Source organism: Megalobrama amblycephala, linkage group LG12 (genome assembly GCF_018812025.1).
Source record: "Megalobrama amblycephala isolate DHTTF-2021 linkage group LG12, ASM1881202v1, whole genome shotgun sequence".
NCBI classification, from domain to species: Eukaryota; Metazoa; Chordata; class Actinopteri; order Cypriniformes; family Xenocyprididae; genus Megalobrama; species Megalobrama amblycephala.
In genome coordinates, this window is record NC_063055.1 from 12,388,879 (window position 1) to 12,412,269 (window position 23,391).

Consider the following 23,391-nt stretch of genomic DNA (forward strand, 5'->3'; position numbering starts at 1 on the left):
CAGATTGAGTACTTTCTTGAATTTATTTACTTAAAGACGAGTGGACACAATAAAGATACAAATATTTAGAGTTCGGGATACTTAAGAATAACAATATAATGCAGTTAAATCTGAGACATACAAGAGGAGACTTTAAAACTACAACATACATCAGCCTGCTATTAAGCTAACATGCAAAAATCATTAATAAAAAAAAGGTTGAATGGTTTTGTATGTATATAAAAAAACAATATAATACTAAAAAGAGTAGAACCACAATGATTTATTTTTCATAGAATCATTCTGGCACCCTCATTCCATCAAACAGAAATAACCCATTTGTTGTTTTCTTAAACTTGTAGTGTTGCAAAGGCACATTTGTACACATGCTTGTACATCTGGTCACAGCTCATGCCAAATACTGAAACCAACAAGCCCTTTGTAAATAACGAAAGAGGACAGACAGAAACTACATATTAGCTCTAAAATCATAATTAATATTTTGTTTGGTGTTCTAGATTGATTCTTGCCATCGAAAAGGCACTAAAACCCTTTTTTCACATTGAGACGGTGACCGTAGCCTGTCTGATTCAGCACATCTTTAACGGTCTGTTACGGTGAGCCAAACAAACCTTGGACAAAACATGTAAACAGACACTGGGAGGAAGAAGTCACAGAGGTGCTCTGTGCAGACAGGACTTGGAGTCGGGGTGAAGGGACAGATGTTAGTGTGTTCAGAACCACCAAAATGGTGTGTAGGTCCATGCTTTTATGGAGTGTGATGGTACAGTATTTGAAAAGAAAAAAAAAAACACTGAGTTAAGTAGTAACTAGATCTTGAACCACTTTTAAAGCTATAAAATGCTTTACAAGTGATGGGTGAGAGCAAGAGATGTAGCACCACCTCTTCATTTCTGAAGATGCGAAGAGTTATTTTTCTAATAAAGATATTCTGAGTAAATTAAATTTAATACGGGGCTTGTGAGCCAACATCCGCCCTAAACACGCCCAGATATACACACCTGAAATAACGGGACACTGCCAGCAGCATCAGATGTACAGACTACTGTAAACTGACATCAAAAGAGGAGAAAGAGAGAGGAAGACTCTATAATTCAGGCTGCCAGAAGAAGATGTTTCCATTTATAGAACTATTTGGCTGTGTTTCCTTCAGATAACAGTGCGTGAATTGTTTATTTGCCGCCCTCTGGGTTAAAAGTTGTAAAAGGGGAAGCAAAGTGTTTCATACTCTATAAACGGTTGTAGTGCAGTAAAACCCTTTCCACCTGACTAAACACATCCATTAAGTGTTTTAGCTCACCTTTACGACAAGATCCAAGGTGCAATTCAGCTTCTAATTTCTTTGATCTTGTAAAAAATATACATGAAAAATATTAGATAACGAATAGCTATAGAAAAAATGTCATAATTATGGAGCGTACAAAAGGACTAATTCCTCTCAACAGGTCTGTGGCTCAGGATTGCTGCACATTGGGACATTTCACACACAGCCCCACAGTGCTAATGTGTCCGTCACAGATACAAGGCGGTTTCTCCTTGATCTGAGGCAGGTCAATGTCGCAGCCTGACCAGCAGGGGGCGCTAAGGGGATCAGTCGAGTCGAACTTTTCACAATCCAACAATTGAGAATATGTACTAAGTAGATAAAGACTACTTTTTAAAAACATGAGAATTGTATCACAGGGATATCATAATCTGTATTCATTTCTTTTCAGTTAATGCAGCACAAACAGTCTGAGACATTATTAAAAGACTTGGACGATAAAGCGAGTTTAGTGTATCTGAAATTTTAGCTTAAGGACCAAGTTATGCCATCTGTACGTCAGTCAACCGGTCGGTCGGTCAGTCAGTCAGTCCTGGAATGTGAAAGGTCGTCATTTCCCAAAGTTCCCTCCTTCAAAAATAAATCAATGTGTAAAAGTGCCAGAGTACAGGTACATTTGGATCAACGGCAACAATGTGGTGAGGATGAAGACCAAGATGATTCAACTGGCTCCTTTCTCCCTACCTCACTTCCCTCCAGCTTTCTCCCTTTCACTTTTTTTATTGCTCTTTCTCTCCCTCCCCCTCTTTTCCATGATGGAGGTCACTTAGTGTGGCAGAGGAACGATCACCTCCACGTAGTTGAGAGGGAAGAACCCGGATTGGCCACGCAGCATGCCTTCATACCAGTTTTCATCGATCTGATTGGTCAGAGTGATGATGTCACCTTCGTGGAAGCCCAACTCGCCTTCGTTTTCCGGCTCAAAGTCATAGAGCGCTTTACAGCACGGCTGCTCCGCTGCTGAGAGGACAGATGGAGAGATTTAATGACAATGGGATATTAAGAAGGGATTTGGGGAATGAGGGATATTAGTATTCAGCAGTAATAAAAAAATATTATCAAAACCAATACCTGACATTCTAGACAAACACATAAGACAATGTTTAGAGTCATAAAGAAATGATTTACTCTAAAATGTTTGGTTCAGGTTGTGTATACACACCCAAAAATAATTTTAGTGTTTATAAAAATAATATTAGGGAACTTGCACAATTTTTGAAAAATAAAATAAATAATATATATATATATATATATATATATATATATATATATATATATATATATATATATATATATATATATATATATATACAGTACAGTCCAAAAGTTTGGAACCACTAAGATTTTTAATGTTTTTAAAAGAAGTTTCGTCTGCTCACCAAGGCTACATTTATTTAATTAAAAATACAGTAAAAAACAGTAATATTGTGAAATATTATTACAATTTAAAATAACTGTTTTCTATTTGAATATGTTTCACAAAGTAATTTATTCCTGTGATGCAAAGCTGAATTTTCAGTATCGTTACTCCAGTCTTCAGTGTCACATGATCCTTCAGAAATCATTCTAATATGCTGATTTGATGATCAAGAAACATTTAATGTGTACAATTGTACAAAATGTTTGTGTACAATATTTTTTTTCAGGATTATTTGATGAATAGAAAGTTAAAAAGAACAGTGTTTATCTGAAATCTAATCTTTTGTAACATTATAAATGTCTTTACTGCCACTTTTGATTGATTTAATGCATCCTTGCTGAATAAAAGTATTCATTTCTTTAATTTCTTTTCAAAAAAATAAAAATAAAAATTCTTACTGACCCCAAACTTTTGAACGGTAGTGTATAATGCTACAGAAGCTTTGTATTTCAGATAAATGCTGTTCTTTTGAACTTTCTATTCATCAAGGAATCCTGAAAAAAAAGTACACAACTGTTTTCAACATTGAAAATAATCATAAATGTTTCTGGAGCAGCAAATCAGCATATTAGAATGATTTCTGAAGGATCATGTGACACTGAAGACTGGAGTAACGATGCTGAAAATTCAGCTTTGCATCACAGGAATAAAATACTTTGTCAAATATATTTAAATAGTACACAGTTATTTTAAATTGTAATAATATTTCACAATATTACTGTTTTTTACTGTATTTTTAATTAAATAAATGTAGCCTTGGTGAGAAAACGAAACTTCTTTTAAAAACATTAAAAATCTTAGTGGTTCCAAACTTTTGGACTGTACTGTATATATAAAAATTTTTTTTGAAAAACTTTTAAAAAAATTTTAAACTTTAATTTTTAATGAAACCCATTAAAGAACAAATAAAATGTTTAAACACTAAACATTTTAAACACTTTCATACTTTATAACGGGTGTTTTCTGTAATTGAAATAAAGCTGAAATGTAAATATTTGATTAATGAAAACTTGAAACCAACAGTTTTTGTACCAACAGTTAGCCTTGGCAACTAACTGAAGTTAAAGTACTAAAATTAATAAAAACTAAAAATGCAATAAAATTAAAGCTAAATATAAATAAGTTTTCAAAAAACTAATAAAAATGGCAAAAGCACAAAAAATTATTAAAACAAATTAAAATTAAAACCGATCAGCTAAATAAAATATTAATAAATGCTACTAAAATAAATTAAGATGTTTTTCAGTTTCCTGCCAAAAAACATTTCCCAGTCCAGTCTGTCAAACCAAAGTCATGTCCTCAGTGAGCAGTGCCATTTATGTGTTAGTGTTTAACACAGTTTTAATCTCACTACAACCATCTGGGTTAGTACATGGTGCTTTGTGTTAGTGAGGAGTCAGGTGGCAAAGCCTGGGTCTGTGGTCATGTGACAGGAGACCTCCAGTTTCAGTTTGTAGCAGGGGTTCACTCTGTTAGGTGGAGCAGCACTCTGTGCTCGAGGCCAACACACGTGCGCACATTCACACACAACACAAACACAGAGATACTTGTACAGTCTTCTTCTCTTACACACATACACATCTTTCCTACCAAGCACACATCCCCCAACAAGACACTATGTAACCTGTAGTTTGCTGTATGTCAGTAAAATAGTAAAATCATCTAATGGAGAGCTGAACTTTGCATGTTTCAGACAAATACTTCCCTTCATAAAATCATATTTTCACAGCTATGGGAATATCTACTGTAGATGTAAATGATCTATGTAAGTAAATTAATTAATATGCATTAGAGGAAATTATCATCAACAATAGTGGTATTACAGAAGACAAATTTGTTATGGTATATTTGCTTGCCACTTGGGTTTTTGTTATTGTCTTTTTGTAGTTGTGCCACATCTTAACTTTTAAAAACTTTTAACTTCCTTCCAACATTCCTAATCTGTTCTGCTTCAATCAATCAGATGAAGGAAATCTAGGGCATGAGCATGCGCAACTAAATATACAATTTCAGGCTAAATATCTCTTATATTTTTTATTATGATTAATTAGAAGACTCGCTAGGAAATGTGCAGTTTTGCACACTCCTACTTCCTAATATTTGTCTCCACCCCCAACAAACATAAACACATACACTTTCCCATGCAAACACAAACAGAATCACACACTCTCTGACTCACGCAATCTGGGTTTCCATGTGGATATTCTGCCAAACTGGTGGTATGGCTCTGATGACGCAATGGGAAGAGAACACAGAACAGGGTCACTGGCTGACGAAAAGAGCAGCTGACAGCTGTCCATTAGGCCTGCCTATCTCGATACACGCACAGGCGGTCTCATCACACCCTGCCACCGGGCCGCAACCGCACAAAGCACAATGTGCCTTTCTCTCACCAGTCCAAGGCATTTCCTCAATGTAATGAAGATCATCTATCCTCTTTCAAGAATAGCTCAATTCCTTATGCTATACTGGCTACATAATAGGGGAAAGTTTTATGACTTTGTTCAGCAGGTAAAATGTCTGGTCTTACCCGTATTGCGCATGGGTGGAGCAGAAGTTGGGGTGAAGCCACCGTTCGACTGTTCGTTGGTTTCTCCAAAGTCAATTACAGGCTTGGGCTTGGGCATATACTCTTTACGAGGACGTGACTGAGCATCTTTCATCCTAGTTGGTTAAACAGGGGTCATTTATTGTCCAGAACAAACACACATGCTGTGCAAGGACACATGCTCACATACACACCTGTCTCTGAGTTTGTCAGAAAGTTCGTCCAGGATCTGAACAGCCTGTCTGTGATACTGCAACTGAGACTCAACCAGTGACGACAGCTGGCTCACCTGCTCAATCTGCACAGGAGCATACACACATATATTAAATATATAAAGATATATTTATTTGTCACTTATTCATATCCACGCTTACAGTCACACTGGGCAACCACAACAACCTTCATTAACAAACAGTCAAAAATAGTTAATGAGTAATTCCTGAGGCCTTGAGTTCACACAAGTCTCACTAGACTGCTGAATTTAGACTGGGGCCTCTGCTAGCTGTTCACACTAAACGTTTACTATCGTTTAAAACTGAACCATACAGTGTCTTCAGTGTATTACTTTATATCTAGAGCTGAGTTTAAAATGGCCTTTCCATAGAGTGCACTTGCCAATGTTTATTCCCTCATCAAGTTACTGTCATTTTGAACCAACAGATGGCGCTCTGACATCTCCATAAATCAGAGATAAAAGCTGCAGCCAAGAAGCAAGAGGATTTTTATCGTTTTGGCTGCACTACAGCTTTACTGGATTACCTAACTCTCTTGACCCCACTGATGGGCTGGAGTTAAAAAAGGACAGGAAATTTTCATCTTCAATTTTGCCAATTCTAAAGTGACAGTCTTTGCCAAAATTTCTTAAAAATGAGAAAGTTGAGTTGGTATAAAATCAGTAAGGCAATGTGTTACAGAAAAACACTGAATTATTCAGTGCTGCTAATAGGATTAGAACAATCCCCAGGACACACAAAAGCACAAAAACACACTGAATGAAGCATCAAGCTGTCAGATGGTAAATCCTTACATCAGTTTCCAGAAGGTTGTACATGCTGATCTCAGCCACCTCCTTAGATTCATGAAACTTCTCCAGCGCCTGCCTGACCTCTTCATCTGGAATTTTCCCCTGACGTTTCTTCTTATAGTCAAAATCCAGCCTGCGTCCTTCGAGCTTTTTCAAATGGTGCTGAGAAAGAGGGAAACTCTTTCAATAGAACTGGTGTGGAATAGACCACATTAAATCTTAGCAAAGGAAATGAACTCTAAATATAAAATCTATTCCTCAAGAAGCACAAGGAGTACTTTTACTTATTTTACAGAGGATATTACTGGACAAATCCTGATAAATAAAATTAAAGTGCAGATTTTCACTTCTTGTAAATAATCAAGCACATTTGATCTGCAAAGTCAGAAAAAAATGTGCAAAAATTGTATCTTTAGGGGTACAACAGCTTGCCACTGGAGTAGGGACAACATTGTACATTATCTACCCATAAAATGTGCATATTATTACCTTAGAGTAGTAATATGTAGCCTTAAGTTCCAACTATGAACCTTTCATGGGTATTGCTCCAGTTACAATGTTTGTAAATTCCAAATTTTTTTCTGAGAGTGTGGGTAACACATAAAAACAGTTTCAATTATATAAGTATCTTTATGTGCATGTGTGAGACAGAGAGCTAAAGCAAACCTGTATCTCTCTTAGGTCCTTATCACACAGGCCTTGTAAAGGGTCGATGAAATTCTGTTTGACATCAATGTCCAAAGAATCCTTAACCTCTGCTAGCCTCTTCATACTTTCACCAACATCAACTAGAGCACCACCTACAGACACAAATGTGGTTGTTATGTACATTCGGTAAGCTGGAGAACTGAACAAAATCAGTGAAATTTTAAAAGCTGCACTCATTTTGTAAACCCACCAAAGTTTGTGTCCTCTCCGAGTTCTCTGCCATACTTTCCCATGCATTCTCCCAGCAGCCCCTCGGCCTGTGGATAACCTGGACTCTTCACCTGCCCTCTGATCTTAGACATAGTGTTTAACATAGAGAGCTTTGCACGAGATGCTGTGTGAGACAGAGAGACAAGAGAGAAACAGAAAAAGAATGGACAAGTCACAGAGAGATGTTTGACAATAATGACCAATTGTGTTCATCGATTTTGACAGATAAAAATGTGTACCAATCTTAAACAAACAGCAAGCTAACTAAAAGCTCCAGAGATGTCTTTGGTATTACCTGGATTGGGCTGCAGATACTCTGATGTTTTAGAGATGACTTCTACCACAGCTTTATTTGTCACATCTACTTTCTACAGAAACACAGGGGAGGTCAATGCACAGAGAACACATGTACAAGCAACACTACAAGCAAGACACAACCAACACGAATAAAAAGATAAAATGGCTTTTTTATAACATGTAACAATAAGAACAGGTTAATTAACCAATGTCTAAAACTAAAATAACATTACGCTGCACTCTGGAATGTTTCTGACTCTTGATTCTGATCCCAGCATTCTGTGGTCAAATATGTTGGTATAACAATGCTAAAAAGTACATTTGACAGTTGTCTAAGGAAATCAATCTCCTTGAAATGGCTTTCGTAACACTGAAGTCTCTTTCTTCTCACATCATAAGACCATTTCAACAAATCAATATTTCATGTTCATTTATTTATTTATCAGGTAAGCATCTGTGAAATGCAGGATAATATAGACTCAACTGGTCATTATTTCAAAATAATCCCCATGTCCTCAGGCTTATTTTGCAATGTTGGCCAGCAGACTGTACTTTATGCCTTCTTTATCAGAGTTTCTGTATTGAATATCCATACATAAGATCTATCAGGCTACTGTTCTTTAAAGGGTTAGTTCACCCAAAAATAAATTTTCTGTCATTAATTACTCACCCTCATGTTGTTCCACACCCGCAAGACCTTTGTTCATCTTCAGAACACAAATTAAGATATTTTTGATGAAATCCGAAATGGTTTTTTATCCCCCATAGAAAGCAACATAATTACCACATTTAAAGTCCAGAAAAGTAGTAAAAACTTCATTAAAATAGTCAACATGACTACAGTGGTTCAACATGAAAGGATTTCATGCATTCTGACTTATTTACACTGTTAAAGAGTTGGATTCTCTTGCTAAACATGGCCAAAGTTTCAAAAAATGAGTTGGACGTATGACAGAGTATTTCTGTGCCAAATACACTCCTTCAGAGTTCGTACAAGTTTCAGAAGCTTTACGAATCTTTTGTTTTAAATCAGTGGTTCGGAGCGTGTATCACTGCCAAAGTCATGCCCCCCAGTGGTGAACCATTGAAATTTCGAAACACTTATGATGTAACGAAGCTTCGTTTACTGAAATCATGTGACTTTGGCAGTTTGATACATGCTCCGAACCACTGATTCGAAACAAAAGATCTGTAAATCTTTGAAGCTTCATGAAGCAGTGTTTTGAAATCGTCTGAAAAATCAAAATTATTTTATTTTGAAATCAAATTATTTTGTTTTTTGGCGCACAAAAAGTATTCTCGTCGCTTCATAACATTACGGTTGAACTGTTTTAAATATGTCTTTAGTAACTTTCTGGGCATCTGAAAGTGTTAATTATCTCGCTGGCAATGGAGGCCTCACTGAGCCATCGGGAAAAAATATCTTAATTTGTGTTCTGAAGATGAACGATCTTCGGAACACAATACCTTTTGTGCCCAAAAACAAAACAAAAATAATGATTTTCTCTTCTCTCCTGTCATTCTCCTATGCTGTTTGGAATGGCATGAGGGTGAGTAATTAATGACGGAAATTTCATTTTTGGGTGAAATGAACTAACCCTTTAAGTCATCTTTATTTGCTAGTATTATATTAAACCATCTACTAAAATATGTAATTACAGAGGAACTGAATGAAGATATATGAAGCTATTCAAGAGTTTAGTGTCAGAACAAAGTTAAACGTATATCATTGAGTAGGGCTGGGCGATATATCGCATGCGATTGTGCGAATAGATGCGATTCATCTGCGATAACGAACGCGATATTGCGTAGCTTGTCAGCGAACTACGGCTCTGTCTATTAAATTCCGCTCCATTTGAAAGCAGGTGATGGCGATTTAGCGGTAATCAGGGAACCGGCTTTACTGACGAAATGCGCGTGACAATCGCATGCGATATATCGCCCAGCCCTATCATTGAGCAGTGTTTTCAGGAGACCTGATGACACCACTCATGTTTAGATGACAGGATTATTAAAGTCAGATTTCAGCCTAAGACACTGCATTAAATAAACATTTCAGATAATTATAAAAACATACAGTCCTGGATCACTACAGCCACACCACTTTCACTTTGTAAATGAAAGAAACTTTCCAGAAAAACACAGGTGGTGTCGAAAACCTCACTGATGGATGTGTGGGACAGAGGTTGAGGCTTTGAATCACTTTATGTGTTTAAATCAATGTTTTTTGACTTTTCACTGTTGGCTGTGGTGTGGGAAAACACTCTCCACTTACTCTCTCCAGGTCCTTGAACTCCTCGTCCAGTTTAGTTCCCTCAGCACCGCCAACCTTCTCACTCACCATCTGACAGAGAGAGATAAGCCCTTTTTAAACCAGTATGACTATATTAAAATTGGAGCTGAATGATATTAGATAAATTGAGAATGACCATTTTGCTTTTTAAATAGATCAAATCAAATTTTAAATGATCACGATTCTGAACAGACAACTAAACAAAATAACACTCAAGTCAATTCCACTTTCCTTCCACCTCTGTATTCCTCACAACATATAAACTGCAGAAAATGGCTAACTTTCACAAGGAACTCATTTTAGCACTGTACACATGCAAATCCAATTAGCCCTCCCTCCAACTCATTTCTCTTGTGCTCACTTGGCAGGGATCATTTTTCTCTCTGTACTTCCATAGCTTTCATTCTTAATACTTTAAATAGCTCCAATACTACTATTTATTCTCAGAAAATTACTGTGAATATTATACAGCATATCATAGATTACTTGACTACATCAAAAACACCAGTGGTATTAAACTAAAACAGCTCTGAGTGAACCTGCGCCTGCCACAACAGTTGTTATTCTCAGGACTTGTAACACATGTTGCTCATCCCACTCGCTGTTTATGTCCTGAGCATGCAACAGAGAACCAAAGACAGTGATCGTGCAACTGTTGAAACAAGGCCACATGTTAAATTTCAGTCTTCACTAACATATGTTGTTCATTTTATTGCTGTTCTTGACCCTAACTGGAGTAAGCATATATTTCCACAAGGAAAACGCTGGATGTTTGTCATATCACGTCATATGAACATTAATCATGAACACATGTCATTTTATGGTGGTAACTTACAACGCTGAGAAGTTCATTTTGTGTTTTGGCTATTTCTATGGCTGTTAGGGCTGTGCTCAGAATATCGATACAACGATACATCGTCATGAACTCCTGACGATGCGCGTATCGATACAGCAGCTGCCGTATCGAGTCTGTCTTGCTTTTAAATCTAGCCAATCACGTGATGTCAATTGACGCTAGCAAGCAATGCAAGCAGACATTCACGTTTCTGTGAGCTTTCATTCGTAAATAATCAGCTGTTTTGTCGCGAATGTGAACAGGAAATGCGCTCTCGAACGGAGAAACACGCGATCTCCAAGTCATCGATCAAAGCGTGCTAAGGTCGGTGGATGGTATATAAATCATTCCTGAACGTTAGCGTTTGTCAATCAAGCCAAACAGTCCATTTAGAAACCGAGAAATTTGGAGGCCGATCTCTCAGGTTGACGCGCGAGCTGGCTTGACTTAAGTTTTCGTGAGGATATAGTTTATGGACTGTTTTGATTTCGGTAATTACATCTAGAAAGGTAAAAGCAGTGATGACATATATAATAGAGATATCTGAAAGTGAAACGAAAGTGATATTGGCCTCGTCCAGTGGGGAGGACGCACGAGAGGAGACCTGCGCATTTAATTGGTATGTGTATACTGTAATACTGCATTTACAATGCTTATAAGTGGCGTGCACTTTGATCGTGAAATTGAAAGTGCCTTTTGCGGTCACATCGCATCATTTAAATCTTGTTAACATTAGTTAATAATGCACTGTAAACCAACATGAACAAACAATCAACAACTGTATTTTTTAATAACTAACATTAACAAAGATGAACTAATACAGTATGTATTGCTCATGGTTAGTTCATGTTAATACATTATCTGATGTTTAATAAATGAACCTTATTGTTAAGTGTGTATTGTAAACTCATGTAGCCCATATTTTGTAGACCACGTTAATAAAAAAAATGTTGTTCTAGAACATATTTTGAGTTGATATCCAAAAAAATCATTTTTACAGATGGAAAAAAAAAAAACAGGCAGTATAGACATTATTATAATATTATAGCCAATATAATTAACCAACTTAGTTTTCTTACAGTCAACTTACTGTTGCAAGTGAAATTAGTCATTGAGCTTTGTTGATATGCTTCAGTGTCACTATAATTGTCAATTCAGTTACTAAGGGAGTGACTTTAAAAGCAAGCTTTTAAAAGAAGCTTTTTTGTGACAATTTTTTTATATTTAATTTAAATCATTGTTTTTTTTAATGACAAAAACAAAATAGTTTTTCAGTTATCACGACTGTTATAACACTGGTTATTCAATAAACACATATTACTGTTACTAAACTCTGCTCAAAATAAATTTAAATTCTAAATTGAACCATATCGTGATACGTATCGTGGCTTTAGTATCGTGATGCGTATCGTATCGTGACATTGTTGGTGATACACAGCCCTAATGGCTGTGTTAAAGATTATTTATCTATAACCACCTGTTTCCTTGAGTTTTTCTCTTACTCTATACTGTAAGCATTTTCTACAGTCTAAACATGGACATCTAGTTTGTGAACAACACACTTCAAATGGTCCTATCAAGATTTAAAAAGACATTTTCTCAAAACCATTAAAAATACACTATGGGAGGTTCTTGCAACATCTGCTATAAAGATTACAGCAGATAACTCTTTAAGACTTCTCTTGCTGGTAGAGAAAAAAAAAGTTTGAATGCAATTAAAATGTTTTATACTAGGGCAGTCTATTGATTTAATAACATCTGTAATTTCAATGTAATAATCACAATTATTTGCAAAATATTTGCTGACTAAAGCCACCAAATTAAGATAATTCAAAGACATGCCATTATTGTGGCAGAAAAAAAAAATGTAATAGATATAACACACAGGGCCTTTAGAAGTCAATAAATTGTTGCTTTCACATCATTAAGTCTGCAATATTTGTAAAATGTTAGTGTAGTAGTGTATATATGCAGATTGATGTCTTATAAAAAAAATAACAATAAATTAATGTGTTAACACCACCACCATGCACAAGAGAAATCATGAACCACTCGATACAATTGTATCAAAATGAATAACAGTTATTTTAAGCCAAAGACATCAGCACAAGAACACTCCATTACAACCATGTTTGACATGCAGGTGTCGGCTTGCAGTGACCTTTTCACTCCTCTATATCCTTCAAGCATGTTTGCATATTTGTGCAATTCAGTTTGTTTGGCAGAGAAGGGCACAAAGGAAACTAATTAATAATTAACCAGTGTTTTGTGGGAAGTCAACCGGCATGTCCAAATGTCTCCAATATGTTGAGATGGTAAAGACACTGGATAGAGTTAACGCTATAAACTAGGTGGAAAACATGATACGGCTTAGATTAAGGCCACAGATAAAGACTGACGTGTTCAAGTTCCCATCAATTTAACATTCAAATGACGGCAATATTATCAGTGCCACCTTTCTATTTAAAACTACTTAAAATACAATTTTGTTAACAATCTTGTAGTAATAAGGGAATTAATATACAATACTAGATTTACTGATACCTTTTGAATTGATACCTTTAATAAAGGCCATCTGAAGTGAGGCGATGCATTTGTGTAAAAAAAAAAATCCATATTTATCAAGTTATGATGTAAAATATCTGGCTTCCGGCAGACTGCCTTCCATAATCAACTTAAAAATAAAATAGTGTAAACTGGCATTGCGTCAGTTAAGCTTTTCCCTCAAATTGAATATGGAAGGCGTAGAACGTAGCGCAAGGTTTTTGAAACTGTAAGAGTTTTACACTTTCTTCGAAAGAAGAATATTTGACTTCATAACTTGTTAAATATGGATATTTATTTACACAAATGCATCACTTTGCTTCAGAAGGCCTTTATTAACCCCCCGGAGCCGTGTGAAATATGTTTATGATGGATGGATGTGGATGGAAGCACTTTCAGCAGCTCATATTCGTTGGTCCCGCTCACTGCCATTATAAATCTCGGATGCATCAGAATATTTTATTAAAATATCTCTGATTGTGATTGTCAGAAAGAAGAAAGTCATTTACGCCTAGGATTAGCTTGGGCTAATTTTCATTTGAAAGTGAACTAATCCTTTAACGTAATTTATGTCATACAGTTAGATTATTTTAGAAGTCAGGAGTTTATCACACTGATGGCGCAAGAACCTGTAACCCTGGTAGGTGAAAATTTCTATTCTAACCCTTTACCCCTATTTCGCTTCTCTGTTTGAAATCAGATCATTTTAATCCGTTAAACTCCGGGAAAGTTCAGTCCAATAATCCAGTAAGCGAATTCTTTCAAACAATGCAGTCCAAAACAGCGCTAATGTAAAGAAAACCAGGCTGATTACATCAGAGATGGCAGAGAGAATAGACACTCATGTTGGATTTTCATTAAATTATTCATTCCAATGTGTGTTTTGCTTTAAAACATGAGCTCTGTCATTGTTTCGGAAGAGTGCGAGCCCTCACGCATCGTGCTGTATGAAATACAGACTGAACAGAATGTCAAATCATCCCAATGCTGTATGTCCAGATGATACGCAAACTACGTTTCTCGGCTGGATAAAGCAAACCAGCGACTTGCTAGTAAAATTACGATGGGTGAGGATTACAATCAAGGTAAAGATGTTTGCGTGAGCCTGTTATATTGATGTGCAAACAAACTTTGTTTGTTCGCTCTCGATGCACTGATAATCGCACATTGTATTTTTGCAAACATTTCAGTACATTAACATTGTTTGCACACACATTCAGGATGTTTTGATTTGCCATGTGTATGTTGCTGTGTTTAGTAATTCTGAATTGATCTGTGTACAGTAGCAGGAAGCCTATATGAAGTCAGGTCAAGGCGGTTGGTGTTTTTTTTTGGCATCTCCATATCTCCATGTGGACCTTTTTGGTTTCGCAACTTGACTTGTCTAAAATGTAAACAAGCTCTTTGCTGTTGCACTGTACACTATACTATATAGTTTTTCTGTAATGTTTTTTCTTTCATGGGTGCTCTGATGTGCATACATTTCTTAATTATATGGACATTCATTATATCATTTGGTTATTTGGTGTCCTTGAAAAAAGCTAGTGGAAAATATAGTTATGTGAGAATCACCCTTCAATCTGATGGTTTACTTTGCTGGATATAGCAAATGATGACAAAATGAATGTGTTAAGATAAATATGTATGCTTAATTTCACGCTAAGAGTGCAATAAATCGCGATTAAAAAATTGTATCTATTGACAGCCCTACTTTAATGTTTTTGAAAGACATCACTTATGCTCACCAAGACTGCATTTATTTGATCAAAATTACAGTAAAAACAGAAATATTGTGAATTGTTTTCTATTTTAACATAGTTCAAAATGTAATTTATTCCAAATCTGAATTTTCAGCAGTCATTAGTCTTAAGCGTCACATGATCCTTCAGAAATCAAGATTTTTTTTTTTTCAAGATTCTTTGATGAATGGAAAGTTCAAAATAACAGCATTTATTTGAAATATACTTTTTTTTATAACAATGTAAAAGTCACTTTGATCAATTTAATGCACCTCATCTGATGCATATTACAGAAAATGTATGATCAAATAATTCAGAGCGACACCAGAAGACCATATGTTCTGTCACGGACATTCCCGCAATGAAACTGTGCAGCTCAGTGAGCTGGCAACATGACTATGTATATTTACGAGTGAAAGAGGCCTTATCAACAGGTAAAGAGATAATAGAGGCTCAGCTCTGTCACACAATGCTGATAAAGAATGCAAAGTACTTCTAACTTTGACACAAATACGCATACACACAAACAGCCAGCCACATAGCTGAAGCAGACCCAGCAGGCGAAGACTGAAACCAAGACCACACTTCATAGATAATGCTTTGCTTGTGAGTCTAATGAAGAGAAGAATGCATGACTGAGAGTCAACTGCTACAGAGACAACACAGGAATTTCAGAACTATCCCTCTAACACAATCCTCCTCACACAACAAAACAAATGTCAAGTAAATGTGTTCCTAGGTAGACACCTGCTTAAAGGTGATGGATCTGCTTTTTCTTTTAAATAAATACTTTATTCAGTCCAGTATTAGATCGGCCCTTCGGGCACATGGAGTGCCTTGGGATTCTCATTTACCTATTCGCCCTTTGCGCAAACTAATCCTTCCTTCTGAGAATTCTCCCTCTTCTGTTTCAGTTATTTATCTGTCTCTTCTTGAGCATTTATACAAACCCTAATCTTTTACAACTGTTTGGGCCAAGGATCTTAATGAGGATGTGCATGTTTTATTTTTGGATAAGGTATAGGGGGTGTTTAAGCTGTCTTCAAAGAACCCCAATCATCAAATGATACACTGGAAATTACTACATAGGGTTTGCTTGACTCCTATGAAACGTTTCTACATTAATCTATCCTCCTCTCCTAAGTGTAATCTTTGTTTTTCAAGGATCTCTGGGCATGTACTTGCACTTCTTTTGGGATTGTCCCTCTCTTTCATCTTTTTGGACCCAGGTCTCACAGGACTTATATCTGTTGGGTACTGATATATGTTTGACTCCACGCCTCTTTTTTTGGATTGATTTTGGGGACCTTGCATTACTGTATGGCAACAGTTCACTGTATTTTTTAATGCAGTGGTGCAGAAATTACCACCTTCATATAACTGGCATCATCCCACTATTGCTGCAATCTCATGTGAGGTTGCTGGAGAGGAGGTATTATTGTCCCACCCTTGCGGTGCACATCATCGGTGAGGTCAATGCGAGGTGGAGGGAAAGTTAAAGGGGTCAAATAATGCTTTTTTAATGTTTTTCATTTGCGTTTTTAGGGATTTATACATATTCTATATAACAAAGAACACCAATCCAGACCTGCCTAAAACGCTTTGTTCGAAGTCCAGATATTACTTCCTCAAATGTCTCTGTCACAATGTGAAATATTAGCAAAACGCCCGCCCAAAGAAGGCATACGCAAAGAAGGAAGATGTGGCTTCAGGGAACGGCTCTCATGTCATGGAGATGTTGGCATGAAATGTTGTAGGGCTAGTCGAGGGTAGCCCTATTGACTAGAGATTTTTCTAGTCGACTCAAGACATTAGTAGTAGTTCAAGTAGTAGTAGTTCAAGACATTAGTCGACTAATCAATCACACATTTATATTAATGAGTCATAAATCATAAGAATGAGCCTTTCTTTGCCTATATATAATACATAGCTTTGACTGTTGCGATCCCATTGGACTTATGATAGCTGCCTGAATCATAATAAAGCACTGTTCGCCAGAGGAGAACTGGCCCCCCGACTAAGCCTGGTTTCTCCCAAGGTTTTTTCTCCATTTTAACACCTGTTTGCCATCTGATGTCACCTGTTGGAGTTTGGGTTCCTTGCTGCTGTCGCCTTTGGCTTGCTTAGTTGGGGACACTTGACATTTGATATTCAAGAGTATTTTGATCTGCCTGCACTGACACCATTGTATGCGAACTGAACTGAGCTGGATGATGACATCTGTTTACTCCAGTGCTGATATAAATTAACTAAATTAATAACTATTGATTCTTATATCGGAATGAATCAATACTGAATTTAATTAAGATGGATACGAACATCATTTTCTTTAAGAGCTGCTGTGCAGCCAAAATTATATACCAGTTATCACTGTAAAGCTGCTTTGACACAATCTGCATTGTAAAAAGCGCTATATAAATAAAGGTGACTTGACTTGCCTTGCCTTGACTTGAGCGCACACATAAATCTTACCACAGTGCACTGGCAAAACGTAATGATTAGGAGTGTGTCATGAAAAAACACAAAAGGCGACTGTTTAAACCTTTTAATAATTCAATGATAATGTTTTCTGTGTTTTCAGCCGCAGAGATTAAGTCAACTATGTTGACTCGTCATCTATGCACTAGTGGATGCACCTATATATACGCGTTTCATATGGATTACATAATCTGAGAATATTTATTTTCCATTTGAATTGGTTTGTTTAAAAGTAGATATTTCAAGATTTCTATAGATATATTTTTTGTGTCTGTGAGGCAAATATATTACGCTGAATTTCGGTCATTTTTTTTTTGTTACATGCTCAAGTTCACAGAGACCGAGACGGCGCATCCTGATTGTTTTCATTATTTCACAAAAGCACGTTTTGCTGTTATTGTAAGCTTACAGAAATAAAAATAGACCCTTTATAATTTGCATTACTCTTATCTGTATGACCAAAATGACAGAGTATTTTAAGTTAAATGCAAGTGATTGCACCGGGACCTGTATGTCATGCAGTAAGAGCAGATATGCACCTAATAATATGGATGCATGGATATGCCTAATAATAGCACACATATCCATGGGCTATCAATAGGCTAACAGAGAGCAATAAGCCATACTTGAGGTCGATGAATGATAGGTGAATGTTTGGATTTCCTGCCGTTAACAATCTCTCCCTCACAGACTGCGTGACAGTTTTTTTTTTCTTTCTGCAACTAACCGACTAATAAAATCTCGGTCGACCAAGCCTCTTATAGTCGACTAACGGTTAGTCGACTATTAGGGGGTAGCCCTACCTTATTGTGACATATTAGAGTGAAACGGCTTCTCAAACAAGAAGAAAATGTAGGGCAGGACTTAATTTTGTCCAACAGGAATTGATTGGATCGTCATTGCTTGCTATTGCTGTGATCTAATGTGAGTGACAGGTTGTCCCGTGTTTATATTCCATATTCCAAAACAAGAATTGTCGATTTTGGTTTCATGCCAAATTCAAAGATTACAAGGGCACATGAATTAAAAACAAAAAAAGAAAGAAAAAAAGATTTGCATGGATAAATAATTTTGTATAAACATTGCAAAATTCTTTCTTTTTTAAGTCCATTTTGATTTCATGATGACTATTTCAATGGGGAAGAAAACATAAAAAACAGATTTCTCCAAATAAAGCTTTTTTCAAGTTTAAGAAATGTATATGTCCCTCTCCAATGTTCACTGCAGATTCTCTAGAAAGGCTATGCTGTGATAAGAAGTGTTATCTATCATATTAGTCATTCTTATTCTTACAGTTTTAGTGTGTTCTTCTAATGATTACCTTTTGGAAACAAGGCTGTAGAATTCTGCTCAGAAAAACACTGCAACATGCAAAACATTTCCTGGTGTGTACATTAAAAAAACACACAATCTCAAAGTAGCTCAGTTCTACGGAGAGCACACCGAGAGGAAGACCGGACTGAGGGTGTGACTGGTGTCGGAGTTTGTCTTTTGGCAGGGTGTCCGGCCTATGTCAAGTATTGATTACTGTGGAATGCTGGCATGAGTTCTCTGCAGCACTGCAGTCCAATAAAAAGAGCCAAGCAGAGCAGGCGAAAGTACCCCAACCCCCATTAGAGTTGCATGATTCATACTCCGTTTCTCAGGCCCAAACACTGGCCATTTTCCTCTGCCCTGCTGTACTCCTCCACTCATGTAGACCCCCCACTGGGGATCTGAGCATGTTCCTGACAGGAAATTGGTCAACCGATTGTCCTTTCCTGCTGAGATCAGCGAACAGGGACAGAGATGCTCTGCTTCCCCTACATCTGTGACCATGTGCCCTAAGGAAAACACAACTGCTGGCAACGAGAAACTAACAAATTAACAAAAACACATTAAGTCTTGAGTTAATTACATTATGAACCACAGACAAAGAACCTTCTCAACACCACCAGAACGCAAGAGCAGCCAAAATCAAAGAGAGGTTTTCCTGATAACACATTTGATTGTCTTCAGAGGGTCAAAGTGAGACTTTTTGCACATTTAAAGCCAACACACTGCCGGCTGCAAGCCCATACTCATGTTACGTTTCACTTTTGCCATTCCCAACATAATAACAAGACAATATTTAGCTAAACTAGATGGACGAGCTTTAGTAAAGCTTTTCTGGTCAGTTATATTGAATCTAAATTTTGAGTTTTTGCTGTTATGCAGTACACTTTCATGCTCTCTTCATAATATATTGCATGGACACCAAATTAGTCAGTTTTCTTTTACCATTTAACATCACATTTATATGAAAATAGGGGAGAATTTTAAGTAATTTCTCTACTTTGATCAAGCTGATACTGTGAACCTCTCTAACATGAGAAAAATGTACATAAAATATTTCAGGTGTTTCTTCATTCTTTCCTTGCTATAATCAAATCGTATCAAACAAAACGTGTTCTTGTTAATAGTGTTTTATTTGATAATTCTTTTATAGTTGTCTGTGTTCTCATTTTCACTTCTCATCCTATTAAAGTGTTGTAATATCACATTAATTTAATAAACACCATTTCGTTAACGACATTACAACGAGGAAAAGACAAAAGTAAAGAAAAAATATAATGTGATGTTTTGTAGTACTGCTTTTGTTCTTCCTATAAAACACTCAATCCTGTTTGACAAAATTACAGAGACTGGCATAATATTATCTGAACTTTTAATTCCTCGCTGATAAACTATTGCTTGTTATTTTCATCCTGTTAGGAATTCTCATAATTTCTCAATTTTTCAGTCTGTGAATTGCAAATAAGTAATAATTAATACAGAACCCGAGCTTGACCAAAACATATTTTTGAAACCTTGTCATACACTTCTATAGTTATACTTTCCATGCTTATTAGAATATTCAAATAAGCAATTTTTTTTTTTTTGCATATTACATTTTAAAAGAGCTTAAAAAGGTACTGCATAGCAGGAATGACCCAAATGGTGTTTGTTTAATTACATGCAGGTTTCTTTAACCCACTGACAAGTTACATGGCTGACTTTTGCTCATTGTAAAAGGAAAGCCAGCGCGACAGTGTCACATTTTCCAAATACATATTGCCAGCATAAAGTTTGAACCATAGAAACGAGAGAGATACAAACACAAAATCCATAGAGGACGTGATTGTCCAACAGATGCCAATAAAGGGAACTGCGGTAATCTTGGGTAAACCTGATGCTGCAGTATATTCTTGGTGTATTTCTAGGCAGAATTTACATATACATGGAGATTTTTAAATAACCCCGTTTAATGAGTAGATCATAAGCATATGCTCAGTGCAAAATCGTTCATTTTACTGCAGTAAACGTGGCAAATTGAGTGATATAGTAAGGATGGGGGCGTTGTATTGCAATACCAAGCTAAAAGAAAACAGACACTCTTCTGCATATTTTAACACATTGTAACCTCTAATTAGGTTTAAATGCGCTCATAAAGTGACGCTAACTATTTATGAAAGCTGTCAAAAAATTAAATATGGCAATGATTGTAAGTTAGGATAAGACCGACAATAAAAAACACAAAGCAAGCGGTTTATAACTCTACAAAGGCATGACATTAAACAATAGCACGATTTATCTTTGCAAATATTGAGGAACAGTTAAATACAGCAAGGAGAAAAACACACAAAACACTTTTAAAGTGCAGAATAGCGGGCTGAAGTTTAGCGCAGCGTTAGCAGGCTAAGCTAGCTGGCACAGCACTGCGGTTCAATGGAAGAAAACAACAGAAAAAAGTAACTCTCAAACCTGGCTGGCTTTGTAAAACTGCTTCTTTAAGCCCGCCACGGACATCTTCAAGGCGTAATCCCCTTTTCTCGACGAAAAAAAAGACTTGTAAAGTAGGTATAATACTGACACAACAGTGTGACAAAAGTCAACGGTCGCTGAGTGAAATATAAAACTCAAGTCCTCAGATAAACGATAAACGACACCCACTCCACAAACAAATATTCCAGTGGCTGTTGGGAAAGGTTTGATCAAGTTATGATATTAATTGTTCTTCTGGTGGTTTTCTACTAAAATGTGACTTTAATACGGTTATTAGTCCATCCACCGCATTTGTAAGTCTTGAGAAACTAGCGGTTTCCTGCGCAACGCAAGCACATTCCTAGCGCGAGCGGAGAAGGGACTGGAAAAGGGAAGGGGACCGCAGCGCCTACTACCGCTCAGGACATGTACTGCATCCATAACTCAAGTGCTGCTATTGACCAGATGATGGAGCCAGACGTCTATTTTAGCAGAGTTCTACAAAAAGGCTGATAGTTTATTATTAAAAACTATGCTGAGATGATCTTGTGCTATTGAGCACAGCATTTTTTCCTTTGAACTAATGCAATTATAAACATATGTACATGTACATAAACATTTGTACACTACTGTTCAAAAGTTTGGGGTTCTATTTTAAAAGTTCTAGTTGAATGTTCTTGAAAGTGTCTTGTGCTCATCAAGCCTGCATTTATTTGATCAAAAATGCAGTAAAAACAAAAATATTGTGAAATATTATTACAATTAAAATAGATGTTTTCTATATTAATATATTTTTTTAAAATAATTTATTCCTGTAATGGCAAAGCTGAATTTTCAGCAGCCATTACACTAGTCTTTGGTGTCACATGATCCTTCAGAAATCATTCTAATTGCTGATTTGGTGCTCAAGAAACATTTCTTATTTTCACAGTTAAATACGGTTGTGCTGCTTAATATTTTTGTGGAAAACCTGATAATTTTTTTCCATGTTTCTTGGATGAATAAAGTTCAAAAGAACACCATCTATTTGAAATATACAGTGGGTACGGAAAGTATTCAGACCCCCTTAAATTTTTCACTCTTTGTTATATTGCAGCCATTTGCTAAAATCATTAAAGTTCATTTTTTTCCCTCATTAATGTACACACAGCACCCCATATTGACCGAAAAACACAGAATTGTTGACATTTTTGCAGATTTATTAAAAAAGAAAAACTGAAATATCACATGGTCCTAAGTATTCAGACCCTTTGCTGTGACACTCATATATTTAACTCAGGTGCTGTCCATTTCTTCTGATCATCCTTGAGATAGTTCTACACCTTCATTTGAGTCCAGCTGTGTTTGATTATACTGATTGGACTTGATTAGGAAAGCCACACACCTGTCTATATAAGACCTTACAGCTCACAGTGCATGTCAGAGCAAATGAGAATCATGAGGTCAAAGGAACTGCCTGAAGAGCTCAGAGACAGAATTGTGGCAAGGCACAGATCTGGCCATGGTTACAAAAAAATTTCTGCTGCACTTAAGGTTCCTAAGAGCACAGTGGCCTCCATAATCCTTAAATGGAAGACATTTGGGACGACCAGAACCCTTCCTAGAGCTGGCCGTCTGGCCAAACTGAGCTATCGGGGGAGAAGAGCCTTGGTGAGAAAGGTAAAGAAGAACCCAAAGATCACTGTGGCTGAGCTCCAGAGATGCAGTCGGGAGATGGGAGAAAGTTGTAGAAAGTCAACCATCACTGCAGCCCTCCACCAGTCGGGGCTTTATGGCAGAGTGGCCCGACGGAAGCCTCTCCTCAGTGCAAGACACATGAAAGCCCACATGGAGTTTGCTAAAAAAACACCTGAAGGACTCCAAGATGGTGAGAAATAAGATTCTCTGGTCTGATGAGACCAAGATTTTTGGCCTTAATTCTAAGCGGTATGTGTGGAGAAAACCAGGCACTGCTCATCACCTGTCCAATACAGTCCCAACAGTGAAGCATGGTGGTGGCAGCATCATGCTGTGGGGGTGTTTTTCAGCTGCAGGGACAGGACGACTGGTTGCAATCGAGGGAAAGATGAATGCGGCCAAGTACAGGGATATCCTGGACGAAAACCTTCTCCAGAGTGCTCAGGACCTCAGACTGGGCCGAAGGTTTACCTTCCAACAAGACAATGACCCTAAATGGCCCAGCCAGAGCCCTGACTTAAACCCAATTGAG

General features: G+C 36.8%; 1 protein-coding gene across 4 annotated transcripts; it reads right to left on the reverse strand.

Moving 5' to 3' along the window:
• Window positions 1-4: 4 nt before the first annotated feature.
• On the reverse strand, window positions 5-21,605 carry sh3gl1b (SH3-domain GRB2-like 1b). 4 transcript variants are annotated; one of them, XM_048208796.1, is made up of 10 exons: window positions 21,183-21,605; window positions 9,807-9,875; window positions 7,530-7,602; window positions 7,215-7,358; window positions 6,983-7,116; window positions 6,320-6,478; window positions 5,487-5,590; window positions 5,275-5,408; window positions 4,924-4,971; window positions 5-2,281 (listed from the first exon to the last, which is right to left on the reverse strand). In XM_048208796.1, exons 1-10 carry the CDS (start codon window positions 21,225-21,227, stop codon window positions 2,091-2,093), a joined length of 1,101 nt encoding a protein of 366 aa, XP_048064753.1. In that variant the 5' UTR covers window positions 21,228-21,605; the 3' UTR covers window positions 5-2,090. The 4 variants fall into 4 exon arrangements, with proteins under 4 accessions (XP_048064753.1, XP_048064752.1, XP_048064755.1 ...); XM_048208795.1 differs by having other exon boundaries at window positions 5-2,284; XM_048208798.1 differs by lacking the exon at window positions 4,924-4,971.
• Window positions 21,606-23,391: the final 1,786 nt, after the last annotated feature.

Bases quoted from the DNA above. Each gene is read 5' to 3' on its own strand.
- sh3gl1b (XM_048208795.1), bottom strand. From the start codon at position 21,227: ATGTCCGTGGCGGGCTTAAAGAAGCAGTTTTACAAAGCCAGCCAG. The intron at 7,117-7,214 runs GTGGGTTTACAA...TTGTGTCTGTAG, and splicing joins CGGAGAGGACACAAACTTTG to GTGGTGCTCTAGTTGATGTT. The intron at 2,285-4,923 runs GTGAGTCAGAGA...CTGTCCTCTCAG, and splicing joins CACATGGAAACCCAGATTGC to CAGCGGAGCAGCCGTGCTGT.